The sequence below is a fragment of the Leptosomus discolor genome, chromosome 24, assembly GCF_034619465.1.
Source record: "Leptosomus discolor isolate bLepDis1 chromosome 24, bLepDis1.hap2, whole genome shotgun sequence".
NCBI lineage: Eukaryota > Metazoa > Chordata > Aves > Leptosomiformes > Leptosomidae > Leptosomus > Leptosomus discolor.
The window spans coordinates 6,687,580-6,701,748 of record NC_141414.1 but is presented as its reverse complement, the minus strand read 5'-3'; the positions used below and the strand labels follow the sequence as shown (position 1 = coordinate 6,701,748).

Below are 14,169 nucleotides of genomic sequence, written 5' to 3'. Positions count from 1 at the left end.
TGTTTGCTTCCCCCCGGCACTGCCCCAGCACCAGCCATGGGGACATACTGCGGGTTAAACCCAGACCTCGTCTCCTCTTCACTCCCAGCAGAGCGAAGCTCCGGGTAGGCTGAGGCTCCCCCAGCCCACGTTTTGCCTTCAAGCCTGTGCAGGGAGGAGGCTGAACCAAACCCAGCGCTTGGACTTTCGGCTTCGAGGTAAGCTGCTTCCTCACAAGGCCTTGAGGAAGATGAGTGACAACCCCGTTGTCGTGGGATGGAACCCGTGCGGAAAGCGACTTACCCTGAGGGCTGGAGGCATTTCTCTGGTGGGTTCCCAGCGCACACTCGCACCTGACAGCCCCAGCGTCTTCTCCAGCTGCTGGAGCAAAGCAAGAAGTGGAGACTCATCGGGGAAGCAGCAGCCGTGCGGCTGGTTTGCTCACGGAGGCCTCTGGCTCCACCATCTCACCGCTTCCCCTTTCTGATGGCACAAACAAACCTGCCTCTCCCATGCTGCAGTTCCTTCGATGGCGGCCCCGGCGCTGCCCCGACGCTCGCTCCCACCCTCGTGGGGGTCGGGGCTCTGGGAAGGTCCAGCAGAATCACCCAAGGGGGTTGTGGACCCCGAAGCACCCGGGGCGGGGGCCCGGAGAGGCACCGAACCAGCGATGGCTGCGAGGGCAGTAACTGCCACAAACTGCTTCCTGTTCCGTTCAGCGAAAAACCGCTTGGTGTGCGCCGTGAGAGCCCGGCACACGGGCTGCGCCCACGGGCTCGTTGCACCATCGCTCGTTAGCCCCCTGCCAGGGGCAGCAAGGCCTCACGCAGGGCTCCTGTTAACGAATCCTTTGTCTTCGGTCTCATGGGTTGACCCTGAGCAGCAACAGAGCCCCCGGAGCCCAGCAGGTCTCAGTCTTAGGTGAGGTGAAGCGCTGGTGAAGCACAGAAACGCCTGAGCTGGCCATAGTCATCCGTGCAGGGGAGAGCCGGGCACTCCAGCTCCCGAAGCGAGCGGGGGGATCGCCCTGCCCTGCCCTCGCCGCTGCGGTCCGGCAGGCAGAGCCCCCAGCGCAGCCCAGGCTCAGGTTTTTCGGCACAGCCCTTCGCTCCTTCCCAACAAGCCCCGTGGGCGGACAAGCGCACGCTCCTCGTCCCGCTGCCCCGAGCACACGCCAGCCCCAGCCAAGCCCTAATCAGAACAAGATCCACTCACACTCCAATTACTCAGAGACCGCAGTTTTGGCAGCGCTTGGAATAGCAATTACCCCGTGCTCCAGGAAACCACAAGAGCAAAGAGGAATTAAGGTTTAATTTCTCTGAAGTCCACAAGAGCTCGATTCGTATCAGAGATCAGGGCTGCTCCTGAATACCAGGCAGCTGCTCCAGCTGACGGGATGGTGAGTTGTCCTCAGCTCGAACGAGGATGAGATCTTCTCTCCTCCTGCCCAGTGTCTGGCATGGTTTGGGGGTCACTGCAGTGGAGCCGTGGAGGCAGCGTGGAAGATCGCTGAGGGATAACAGCATGAGGGCTGGGCGAGCCTCGGCAGCCTCTCCACAGCGTCCCAGAGAGCCCAGCGGGCAGCAGGCCTCCCGTGAGAGCAAGGTCAAGTTTTGTGGCTTTGCTTAATTTTGCATTTTAGGATCCCCAAAGAACAAGCCTGGGCCAGAAGAGGCAACTCCAAAACGTCTTAAAATACCAGTTTATATCTCATCACTCCCCACAGTAAGAGAACTCCAGATGGGCTCAGAAAAGGGCTGAAATCCAGCTGAGCTCCTTGGTGTGCCCGAAACGGGCGTGGGGCTGCGGGCAGAGCAGGGCCCGCTCCGGCTGCCGTGTCCAGTCCCACGTTCAGAGGCACTAGGTGGCATCAGCACCGCACGCTTCCTCTTCAACCAGCAACACCATCTCCCTCCCAGCCCATCCCAGCCCTGGGCTGAGGAAACGAGTTACTGGCATTTGTCAGGGAAGGGGCGAGGAGCGCAGTGAGGATTGGCCTTGACCCCTCCGAAAAAAGCAGCACTTTCTGCAAAAAGAAGATCACGCTACTCGCTTTTATAACAATTCCTCACACGAGTGTCAAACGATGGGGTCCTCCCGCGGGGCAGGTGGGAGAGCAGAGCTCCAAAGCAGCCCCAAACCGCACGTTCAGGCTGAGCAAGGGAAGACCATCGCCAGGGCCGAGGTGCGAAGAGCCGGGGCTACAGCGCAGGCTGTCAGCCGGGGGGCTGGGCAAAGCGCGCTGCGGCCGGGCAGAGCCGTGGGGAAGGAAATCTTAAGCCAAAACTATTCATTCCACCAGCTGCACCCTCCCGCCTGGCCATCAGCCCCCGCAGCCGCGGGCGGTGGCAGTCCCACGGCCACGAGGAGCAGCGCGACACCGGGCCGCTTGGTGACTGGAAGGAAAGCAGGCGGCCGTCACGGAGCGCCTGAGCACAGCGAGAAGAAAACCAGCACCGGTGAGTCCCCCACCTCGTCGGTGCCGCTGATCAGGAAGGAAATCTCGCCTCTGGTGAAAGAAAACAAGATTTAAGTTAGAAAGATTTGACGCTCCCAGGGCGGCGGAACAGAAGGTGAGATGGTTCTCGGTGTGGCTGCGGCCGCAGGACGGGGATGAAGCAGATCCTCAGATTTCATTTTTTTAAAAAAAAATTGCCTACGAGGAGGGAAGCCTGGGTCTGTCCACGTGGAAGTAACAGAAAATACGTTACAGAGCAGCAGCTCCCGCTGTTTGAGGCAGAAGGAATCCCTTTACCAACGTCTACTCGCTGGCATCGGGCTCCCGAGAGCCCCACGGTGAGGACGCAGCCCAGCGCCGACCGGCCAAGCCAGCAGGCGGAGGAGTTCATCTGGCTTCAGACCACAAGCCTGTAATTGGCAGATCGGTATTTTTTTGTTTTTCTCTTAACGCCATTCATTTTGCAACTGAGAGTATTGCTTATTCCAAGCTGCGAATTTAGCGCTTTCTCTGTGGTGAAGCAGCATTCAGCACTGCGCAGACAGCAGACACAAAATGAACGGTTATTCTTGGATAATTTATTCAGAATTTTAATATAAACAGTTAATTGTTCAATATTCTGCACACAGCAAGATTCGTTTTTTTCTTAATATTCAAAGACACTTTCTGTACATGTCACTGCTTGGCTCTTATATATGAAAACATTGAACAAATAAACCAAGGGGGAAGGTTTTTCGTTTTTTTTTTTCCTTCTTCCTTTGTAAAAAAAAAAAATCATGGCACATTTGATCCTTTATTTCAGACAAGAGGCATCTGCAATACTATTGTTACTCTGGAACCTTGGATATGCGGAGAGAAAGGTGGGAGCAGCGAGATTAAAGAGAAAACAAAAAAAAAACCCCTCACAGAACATCCCTTAACGTGTAACTGAAACCATCTTTCCTTTACTGAAGCGCGAGCGGGAAGCAGCCGCTTTTGGCTGCGTTTGCCGAAGCCGACGTCCAGCACCCCCGTCCCCGCGGGTCCTCCAACACAAACCACTGCTTTGGTGCCCCAGACGGAAATCCCTGCCCAAGCCGAAGCCAAAGGAAACGCTTCTCCTTTTTCTGTAACATTCGGGCTTTTCAGATCTACAAGTCGCCGTTCTGAAACGCTCCCTCAGCCGCTTTCGGGGGACGCGGTTATGGGAGAAGCGTTCGGAAACGGAGGTGGTGGAAGCGTTGCTGGATGCTGCTGGGAGAACCTGGATTCACAGAAGAGCTTTGGTGTCGAGCCCAGCTCCGATCACAGAACCATCAGGTTGGGACAGACCTCTACGATCAAGTCCAACCGTTACCGACAGGTAACTGGTCCCAAGCTCAGGATTTACTGGTGACGCTGGGACTGAAGAAGGGCCGGGACGCTTCCTCTTTAGGTGCCAGAACTACCCCAGGACCCCCCAGGCGGCCGGGCCCGGCTCCCACAGGGACCTTCCGGACTGAGAAAAGAAACTATTTAGTTCCACCCGTTGCAACACTGGACTCAGAACAAACCGACCACCAGAACCGTTGTTTCTTACCGACTGCCAATCTGTTGGCAAAAAAAATGACACCGCTGTAGGAGTTAATACTAACTTTATTATACAATATTTAAAAAGTCATTTCTCTACCTGTCCCCTTATAGCTTGCATTGTGCTGCAGCCAATTTGCTGAAACGGCGAGAATAAGTGCTTACGTTCGAGAAGGACAAGCAATTTCATTTTAAAAAGAAATACACATTTAATGACAGCAGGTTTGCTAAAAATGGTAGCTTTAGAATCGCTTTTGAGCAGTCAAGCTCCCTCAAAAGTCAACTGTACGATCGGCTTCACTCTTGTGACGCTCGTAACGAGGCAAGCGGGAAGAGAACAGGTTGAGCGCGTTCTTACACCAGCGGTCGCGTACAGAACCCAAGCAGAGGTAACGCAGAGCCAAGCAGAAGGTAATAAAAAGGCCAAATTCAATTCAGCTCGTACAAACACCAAACTAATCTTATGTGGAATTTCACGTATTTCTGAAGTAACGTATTTCTCGATTCCAATCCATTCAACAGCTCCTTTCCCTGGACCACGCGCACAAGGAACTACGAGGGGCGTCGGCGGTTTTGCGGAGGGGAAGGGGTTCCTGTGAGTCTCCCCATGGTGGCGGCAGCTTTGAGGGAGGCTGGGACGCGGCCAGAGGGTCGGAGGGTTTATCTGCAGTTTCTTTCTCACTCCAGGCTCTGAACCGATCTCACACGGATCACGGGAGCACCTAGCACAGCCTTGAGAGCAAGGGTTTTATGGCACAAAGATATTTTACTTTCTGACTTGTAAAACAAGGTTCCAGTCTTGGTTGGGATCAGCAATCACTGCTCGCAGTGAAGGGCCCGGAGTACCTCAGGGTCCGTCTTTGTATCACAGTGATGTTTAGAGGGAACTCGAGCGCCTCTCTCCCTCCCCTAAAACGGAGGCTCACGAGTAACCGACACAGCCCCCTTCTCGCTCCTGTCTTTTCCTACTTGCCTCCATCGTAGTTCGGTCAGTAACACAGTAAGCGACTCTGAGATTTTTCCAAAGAGATACCGACGTTATATGCAACACACTAAACTTAAGCAAAGCGTCCCATCGCTATAATACAAGTTTAGGAGGAAAGAGACACACTACCCATAAGTTAAGAGTACCCTTTAGCTACCGAAGAGCAGCCTCTTCCACACCAACACAGCTGCTTTACAATCAACAGCAAATCTCCTTGTTGCAGCACGGTCTAGCTCCTGTCACCTTGCCCAACCCGGTGCTGGCACAGAGGTGACGTTATTAGCTCTTCTATTTTACAACACAATATTTACAAGCAGCCACGACGGACGCGTTTCTCACCCAGGAGCCGAGCTTTGCGGCGCCGCGCTGTGCTGCGAGAGAAGCACCAGATTGGCAAGAGGCGGTCAGGAAGTGGCAACTGAATTTAACTTGCAAACGTTTCTGAGAAACCTCTCCAGTCCCACGCTTCGAACATTTGCTCAGTCAAAACACAGCAGAGCACAGAGAGCTGTTTCTTATCCCTCCTGCTTCACCAGCTTTAGAGGCGGTGATGTTCTGGCTGGTTGTTGGTACCCCCGTGTCCCCAGACCGTGCCCAGGAGGCTACAGCTGCTCTGGAACAGGCTGAGGAGTCTGTCCTGCTGCCCTGTGCTGCCAGCGGGAAGCTCTCTGCCCACAAAGGGCAGGACTCAACTCTCCAACAAACACTATCTCAAGAAAAGAGCGAGCTTCCCACCTGCCGGGCACAGCTGCCCTCCTCCAGCCATCCCACCTGCTTCCCTGCACTGTCGCTTGGCTCCTCAGCAGCAGCAGCAGCAGCAGCAAGTGCTCGGGCTCCCGCTGGAGCTGCGGGATCCTCACCCCGACAGGGACCCGGCCGGAGCGAACGGCAGCAGCTCCCACACCCAAGGCACAGCACTCGCTCGCACAGCAACACCTTGCTGGGCGGGAGCCCTTGGCAGCACCCCGCAGCGAGAAGGTTCTGGCCAGCACGTGCCACCTCAACTCCAGCGCGGGGCCCGGGGGCTCCGGCCAGGGCTCAGCGAGATCCAAGGGAGGGACCTCAGCACCGCCAGGGCGAGGATCTTCCAACAGCAGGGACCGAAGCACGAGCTGTGGGCTGAGAGCGAAGGGTTTTCCCAAAGTGAGAGCTGGGCTTCATGGGTGATGTTTGTTTATTCCTCCCAATTCTACAGCCAAGTGAGCGTAACCTTTAACAGCCCCAAGCGGCAACTGCTACTGTTACTGGTTTTTAAAAAGGGGAAAGACTCGCCACTCGTACCATCCGCCTCTCCTCACCCTTGGCACGATGTAGGAGGGATGACTGGAATAATCGTTACAGACAGTATCGGGGATGAACAACCGCGGAGTGAAGACGACAACGTGAGCCACGGGAACGGAGGGTCCGTCCACAACGCGAAACACGATTCCCTCGTTCCGTGATCCGAGCGCTGCAAATCGTGTGTGCTCAGAGGGCCAACCAATATCAACGGCACTGAAAAGCCAGACCCAATACAAGGTTCCAAGGGTTGTTTATACAAAAAAAAGCTCTTCTATTCCCACAGTTACGATCACTGCCATTCAAAACGTTACCAAAACAGGGACGTGCTGGGGAAGGTTTATTTCAGGAGGCCAGAGGCAGGACTCGGGGTTACCTGTGAGATGGGCAGCGACCACGAGACCCCCGTCCAACTCTGACACCAAGGGCTGGTCACAGACCTGCTGGTGCTGGCAAACACTGCTCCAGAAGGAAGCAGGCTGCTCCTTTTAGGTCATTAGTTCACTAAAGTCCAAACATTTTAATGACTCTTCTGTGTTTTGAGGTTTTTTTTTACCCAAACACAACCACAAGGATGACACCAGAACATCAGATCCAAATCTGTAACTTGGTTCCTTCGGTCACTACTGCTCAGATTAGCAATAAACAGTGACGAGCCCTTCCCCTACCCCTTCCCTCCGGTGAATGGTCCCTAGTATTGGAATCAGCTGATATTGATTTTCCCTGATCCACAATAGGTCCAGACCAGAATATTTAAACAGGTTTAGAGGTGCGTAGTATTAAAAAGAGCCTTAAGAAACACTGAGGTAGACTGCACCAGAACAGGACAAAAATAATCCCACCACATCCACCTGCCGAGATTTTACGGATACAAATTGACATGTTCCGCGTGTTTAAGAAAACAAATTGTTTCTTTTTTTTCTTTTTTACAGTGTTTTATATATTAAAATAAATTAAAAAATTCTAATAAGAAAAACTTCTCTTCCTTAGAAAAGTGTGAGAATATGTCTTCTTTCCTGCAGTGTAGTACAGAGCTGCTAAACAGTTACTACTTTGTAAAGCAGAAGAAATGTAAACGAGGCCTTTTGAAAGCGAAGGTTCTCACCCCTGCCTGGACTGTGTATTTTCCATCCACCTTCGCGCCCTGCACCCTCCGCCTTTGTCCGAACCGCCCAGATTCGGCCAGCGCAAAGGCCCGACACCTCGTGGCGGTGCGAGGAGTCCGTCGTCCTCCCCTGCTGTGGGTTCAGCTCCAGCGTGGCTGAGCCGAGCGGGCTGCGAGAGGCGCTTCCCTACGGACTCCAGCCCCTCCTGTTCGGTTACCGGGAGGAATCAGCAGCACCGCCCGGGGGGAAATAAGCAGCCACGCACCAGCTTGGCCTCCTCCCTCTCACCGAGTTGGGAAAATCTCGTTTTCTCCTGGCAGAGAGCACCAACTGGCTCTCGGACTTCTCCAGGAGGAGAAGTGGAGGACTGAGCACCTCTCCCCGCTTTTAAAACCACCTCCTGCATGACAAGGGCCTACACCATCCATCAGCAGCTCTTCTTTAGCACTTCTCCCTGCCAGCACGCTCCCTCATCACTACGAGACACGTTTAGTTTCACCATTATTTTCTTACAGCTCATCAGCTCTGTCTTTGACGCAAACGGCAGCGAAACAAAGCACAGTCCAGACGGCGAAAGCTGGCACATCCCGGCGAGCTGAAAGCAGCGGCTAACGCGGGCGCCCGGGGAAGTCTGCGGGACGCAGCAGCGCGGGTGTCTCAGGAGAACGTCGAAGGCCTGCAGGCAGCACGAGGCCAGACGCCCGAGCAGCAGCAGCCAGGCAGCGGGGAGCTCCCCACAGTCACGTTCAGCTTCTGCTTCCCGTGCAGAGCCAAGAGCCTTGGGCTCTCCCCCCCCGGCAGAGTGGCTTTAGCGTCTCCTTTTTCGGTTCGAGTCCTTGCTCGTCCTCTCTTGCCGGCTGCTCCTGCGGCCCGGCGCGCACAGAAGGCGAAGCGAGGGACGCGGGGGGCAAAGGGGTAGCGGGACTCGGGACTGGGATGTTCTGGTGTCCTGCAGCCCCCAACAATCAAGTGAAGCCCCAACTACTTTATCTCAGGGCTTCGATTGGAGCCAACTGACTGCATCGTATAAATCATGAAACTGTAGTATAAAGCCTTGTCAAGTATAAACTCAACATGTGCTTCATAGCTCCTAAAAGGGTAATCGGCTAAAATTAGTTCATTCTGAAATCTTTGGACCACTTTAAGACCAAACAATCCCCCAAATTCTCCCCTCCCCGAAAGGATCATAAACAGTCAATAATTTAGATGAAGTTAAGATTTAAACTAAAGACACTTTTAAATATGTTACAACAAACAATATATATACTCAATGCTGTAAGGACAGAAAACTCCGTATCTCAGGTCAGGGGACTCCTACTTCGTTTGGTCTTGAAAGTACCCACAAATCTCAGATTTCTGCTCCTTTGGCTCCCAGCACGTTTTCCTCATTTCTTAATGAGAGAAAACCTACTCCCAAGAGTCCTCAGTATAAAAATAATCTGTTTAGGATTCAGTCACTCCAGGGAAATGGGAAAAAAAAGATAAGTACACACTTCCGAGAAGAGGAAAGCTTCTGTGAGAACATACAAAACTTATGTACAAAAAAAAAAGTGTATATTTTGCTATACATATACACCCCACATATATATACTGCACACACGCGCGCGCGCACACACACACACACACACACGCACCCCTGGGATTTAACCCATTTTAAAAAGTACGAAAGCAGCAGCTATTGGTCAATCTGAGGATCTGGCGCGTCCCACTGATGTGTCGAATCCTTCAGCTGTAGTGACGAGTATGCCCAAAAGCCTGGAATTCTACTGGAAATGCTTTTGTCCTGCAGGAGTTTTGTTCCGCACCGTTACGCTGTAGCTCAGATACCAGCAAGTTTCATGTCTCCTGTTGGCAAACGTGGATGCTCCTCCTTCAGTTGAACTCTCACGGTCGCTTCCTGTTTTGAAGCCATGGTTACAGGAGGGACAGCAGCCATGGAAACCTCTTCCATTTATGTTCACAGATAAGTCCACTGACAACCAGTCAACTTGGCAAAAAAAAAAAAAAAGTATTAATCATAAGATGATTAAAAATCTGAAGAGTTTGTAGCTGTGTGTCATACACTGTGGCAGCAATAACGAGAGTCCTGAGATTTGTGGAGGGGGGAAAAAAAAGCAGACATAACCCTTGGGCCAAACAGGAAGCGTTAGGAAGGACTTGACCTGGGCATGGAGAGAATCCGCCCATTTTTCTTGCCACCATTCATGTGAGTGTAAGGTATGTGCTCTTCGTAGTTCCCCTTGAGGGCCATGGAGGGTCCATTGTCCCGCCCCAGGACTTTGTCCCTCTGCGAGTACGAGGAGGGATCGAGGGGAATGCTCTCCATGTTCTCAAAGTCCATCTCGTACTCCTCTGTTTCCAGAGGTTTGTTCTCCTCGCTGTAGAAGAACGAGACCTCGTGGAAGCTGGGGTGCAAGTCCTCCTTCAGCATCTCGATGATCTCGATGAAGGTGGGGCGCATTTTAGGGTTGTACTGCCAACACATCTGCATCAGGCTGTGCCTAGGTCAGGACAAACAGGAGTCAGGAGCAGGAAGAAACAGTTTCACGTGAGCGGGGCTGGCACAGACCAAGACCGTATCCACGTCAGCCCACCCGCCGCCCACGCCACTCCTCCGACACCCCAGCCCAGTTGTTTCTTCTCTTTCCAGTCTCCGCTTTTGCCCGCAGACCCTGACACTCCTTTTTCTCTATTTCTGTCTAGATCAAAAATTCTTTCCAATTCCTTCAATTGTTCTTAACTCGGCTCCCGAAGGAAACAGGGCTGCAGTTCACACACTCGGTGTACGCGCACACGCACTTACAGCCACGTCACCATTTTTTAACTCATTCAATTTTAATTTTAACTCAGCCTGAAAGATAACAAAGCTCCTGAAACTTCAAGGAAAATAGGAGGCTGTGTGGAGGACAGAGGTCCTGTAAACATCCCACCCAAAAGAAAGGCTGCGGCAAGAGGTCATATGTTATCAGACACCACGGAGACAGAACTTACAAGTACAAATAAAGTTTCAAACTGGAGTTTGTAACTGGCCACGAGAGACAAGTGTCCAGGACAGCAGGCTTTTTTCATACGGATACTCACAAAACACATTTATTTTTTGACCCTGGAAGCGCCGTTTTGGCCAGGAGCGGGCTGGGGTAAGAGGTTACCAGGTTGCCCCTCACTGCCGTACGCTGCTTCGGCAGCGGCTCCGTACACCCTGCTGCCAAAACTCCCCAGCTCTGGTTAAACACCCACTAACAGGATTTTTTTTTTTAATTACTCTGAGGGAAGCAGCTTAGGGAGCATCTGGGTATGGAGCCGTGCTGGCAGACCTGGGGAGGCAGCAACCTCCAGACAGTAAACGTCACGAGCAGCTGCAGAGAACAACCCTTAACCTCGGCGCAGGAGTCACGTCTGGCTTCAGTCTGTGATCTCTGCGAGGTGTTTTTCACTGTCCTCACACAGTGCCCTCTTTTCTCCCTAGCCTTGTACTTTAAGTGGGGCAACAAGTCTGGAACAGAAACGAAAAGGCCTCGGACATGACAAACAGCTCTTGGCTCAGCACCGCGCTCTCCTGCCTCTCCCTCCTCATTAGCCATGAATTGGGATTTCTGAAGATCAGCAGTAAAAAGTTGCTGCGAATCCTCAAGACTATTTATGTAATACAGAGAGATTAATTACAGAAAACCTCGGCAGACCTGGGATTAACAAGCTGCTCTCCAGCCTCTGTAGCCACGAGGGTGCAGATGTGGCTGCAGGGTGGCCAGGCTTTGCCACCTGACATAAGCCAACTGCCATCCACTAGTCCGGAGCGGAGGAAAACCTTTTCGTTTGGGGAGCTGATACAGCGCTCATTTGTATTTTAAGCTTTTCCTGTGCTTTGTACTTCCTCCTCTTAAGTCTGTACTCACAACGTAAGGCTGAGGTTGGTTTAATTTCCCTTCTAGGGAAATAGGCTGGCGTAGGGCTCAGCTTGAATTCCTGGATGGCTACGGATGCGTCGGTTGGATTTCTGCGAGAGGTGCTTTACTAAACTCGATTTTGTTCCTCCCCAGCACAGCAGCGGTTAAGAGGTGCCGCATGTGGGGCCCCCTTTGCTGGCCACACGTCAGCTGAAGAGCGCAGCTTGCTCGCTTGGCCCCAGCTTTACTACTTACAGCCTCTCCGGACAGTTGTCCGGCTGATCCAGGTATCCTCCATCCATTACGAACTTTAGCACCTGCTCGTTGGAGAGTCCCTGGTACGGCTGCTCTGCTAAACTGCTTATTTCCCAGAGGACAACACCAAACGACCTAAGAGAGAGAAGACTCCTGGTGAGAATAAACCATCCTGGAGATCTACAAGTGAGTGTCTCATTTTGGAGAACACATACTCCAAAAGAACACGACTATATTTTAAAGAAGAGGGTTTCAAAGCAACGCTTTTGTTTTGTCTGCACTCCGAAGAAGTCAGCAACTCACAATTTAAACTATGTGTGTTAAAACAGTGAGCCCTCGAGCTGCATTGCAGCGTACAACTTACCACACGTCGGAATAAGCAGTGAAAACACCGTCCTTTAACGATTCGGGGGCCATCCACCGCACAGGCAGCAGTCCTTTGCCTCCTTTACGGTAATAATCCGTCTCATAGATATCTCTGGTCATGCCAAAGTCTGGGAAAAGCAATTGGATGTGTTACACGTCTCCCTCCGTGCTGCTTTTACTGAGCAACATCTCCAGACGAACGTTTCCTTCTTTTGACACCGGGCTATTTTCACGCACCCCCCTGTGGCCCCACTTGCAGTCATTTGTCCCCCTGTGATTAACATTCGAAACATTTTCCTTCTCCCTGTATTTTTCTACAGAGCCGTGATAGACACTCCAGAGTTAAAATTTTTAGTGACAGCTTCTATTCTAAACGTTATTTTTTATTCATCCTCTTTAAATAAAACAGAGCTCTCTTTGCCCGGCAATCCCGCTGCCTTGGCTGTAAGTCCAAAGAGGTCTGAAAAGCCATCAGGCTGTGGGGTTTTGGTTTATTTTTAAATGTTGTATTTACTTATTTCTAAAAGGGTTTGGGTTAAAAACTGGTTCTTGTGGAGGATAAATGACTTCTTTTAAAAGGCACCTGACCTCACAACAGGATAACCAACACTCGGTCTGTTGTACCCAACACCTTCTTTGTCACCATCCTCGTGAAAGCAAAGCCAGTGAGATAACCCCAGGCAGCTTAGGCTGGAAAGGCAATCAACTTTTTGGGTAGAGGTTTGGGAATAGAGAAGGTGGGAAAAGCTGCTCTGGCTCTAAAGGAGATGATTTTCTTACTGAAGTCCACGCAGCTCTTTCACAGGTAAGAAAAAGAGGACGGTGCTGCGCTCCCAAAGGCACCTGTGTTTGCCCCATCGGTCCTGGGATTCGTATATTTGCCTTTACAACAAACAGGACCCACAGGATCACCCTCTGATCACACACGACATACCTCCGATTTTTACGGTGAAGTCTTCTGCAACCATACAGTTACGAGCCGCGAGATCTCTGTGAACAAATTTTTTGGCGTTCAGGTAGGCCATGCCGTCAGCGATCTCGGCAGCCATCTGGATCATTTCTCTCAGGGTCGGCGGCGGACGACCGGGGTTGTTCTACAATAAAGAAACAAGAATTAACCACCGAATCAAGTCGCTCTGTGGCACAACAGATCCCTCTCTCCTTGTCTTTACCTCGGCATCAGGTCTCAGAGAGCGGAGGTAACTTTTCAAATCTCCATGTGCCATTAACTCCATGACCACCAGGGTCGGTTGCCCTTTCGAGACCACCCCGAGGAGGCGAACCTGGAAAATAAGTGAGATGTTCCCTGAAGGCTGCGTCCACACTGGGAAGAGCCCAGCTATGAAAAGCGGGGGTTGCAGCAAAGCCAAAGAGAAGGAGCTCAGCACAGCCCCACGAGGCCCCACGTACACGCTGAGTTTTGAAAGCCCAAAAAGCAACAGGAAGCATTTTATGAACCGTGGCAGGGGAAGATCCCACCTCTTTTTGATCAACTGCCTCTGAGCCGGGCTGCTCTCCAACCCGAGCGTCAAGCTCTGAAAGCCCTAAGGAACGATCAGGGACGGGATGGGACTTGCTAATCACCCGAGGCGCCCAGCGACACTTACCACATGATGGCAGCTGAACCCTTTCATCACGGAAGCTTCGTTTAAGAACTCGATGCGCTCGCGGAGGCTGGCTGATTCGTTGACAGTTTTCACAGCGACTCGAGTCTCCGGCTCTCCCTTCACTACGTCCTTGGCGATTCCCTCGTACACCATGCCGAAGGAGCCCTGTCCCAGCTCTCGGAGCAGAGTGATCTTGTCTCGTGGAACCTCCCACTCGTCGGGGACATAGACTGTTGAGCAGAGGGAAGCATTTCTGAATTGAGCAAGTATCTTTTGGAACAAGACATTTCTGTAGCAGCCTTGTTTAGCACTGCCACAGGACACTATGGGTATAAATAAAAAAAAAGACAGACTAGAGAACTCCAGAAAGACACCACCAATCCCATCCTGCCGCACTGAAGGACTACACAAGAAATAAGCGACTGAAGGAAGCCCTTGTTGCTCTCACCATCACTGGCGCTGAGATATTCCGGGTTAGAGGATGCGTAGAGTGGTCCGGTTGGTCCTTCGGTTTGCCTGGAAGAGAGACACAAATTCTTCAGCACGTTGCAGCCTTTGACACATCAGAAGGGAAGGCAGTTCGATTAATTCCCAAAGCAAGTATGGGAATTAACACAAACGGTCCCAACTTCCAAAGTCACAAAATATTTCCTAAACTAACGTTGCAGTCATTATCTAAATTAGGAAATAAACACAGACTTAC

General features: G+C 51.9%; 1 protein-coding gene across 1 annotated transcript in view; it reads right to left on the bottom strand.

Annotated features, from left to right (window-relative positions):
- Nucleotides 1–8,456: 8,456 nt before the first annotated feature.
- Nucleotides 8,457–14,169, bottom strand: part of INSR (insulin receptor) — a 49,625-nt gene continuing 43,912 nt past the window's right edge. Inside the window, exons 15-21 of the mRNA XM_086477602.1 lie at nucleotides 13,915–13,982; nucleotides 13,467–13,696; nucleotides 13,032–13,142; nucleotides 12,794–12,953; nucleotides 11,858–11,987; nucleotides 11,494–11,628; nucleotides 8,457–9,855 (exon numbers count right to left, since the gene is read on the bottom strand). Coding sequence (XP_086333728.1) covers nucleotides 9,501–9,855; nucleotides 11,494–11,628; nucleotides 11,858–11,987; nucleotides 12,794–12,953; nucleotides 13,032–13,142; nucleotides 13,467–13,696; nucleotides 13,915–13,982 — 1,189 coding nt within the window. The 3' untranslated portion in view covers nucleotides 8,457–9,500. The remainder of the gene's footprint in view (nucleotides 9,856–11,493; nucleotides 11,629–11,857; nucleotides 11,988–12,793; nucleotides 12,954–13,031; nucleotides 13,143–13,466; nucleotides 13,697–13,914; nucleotides 13,983–14,169) is intronic.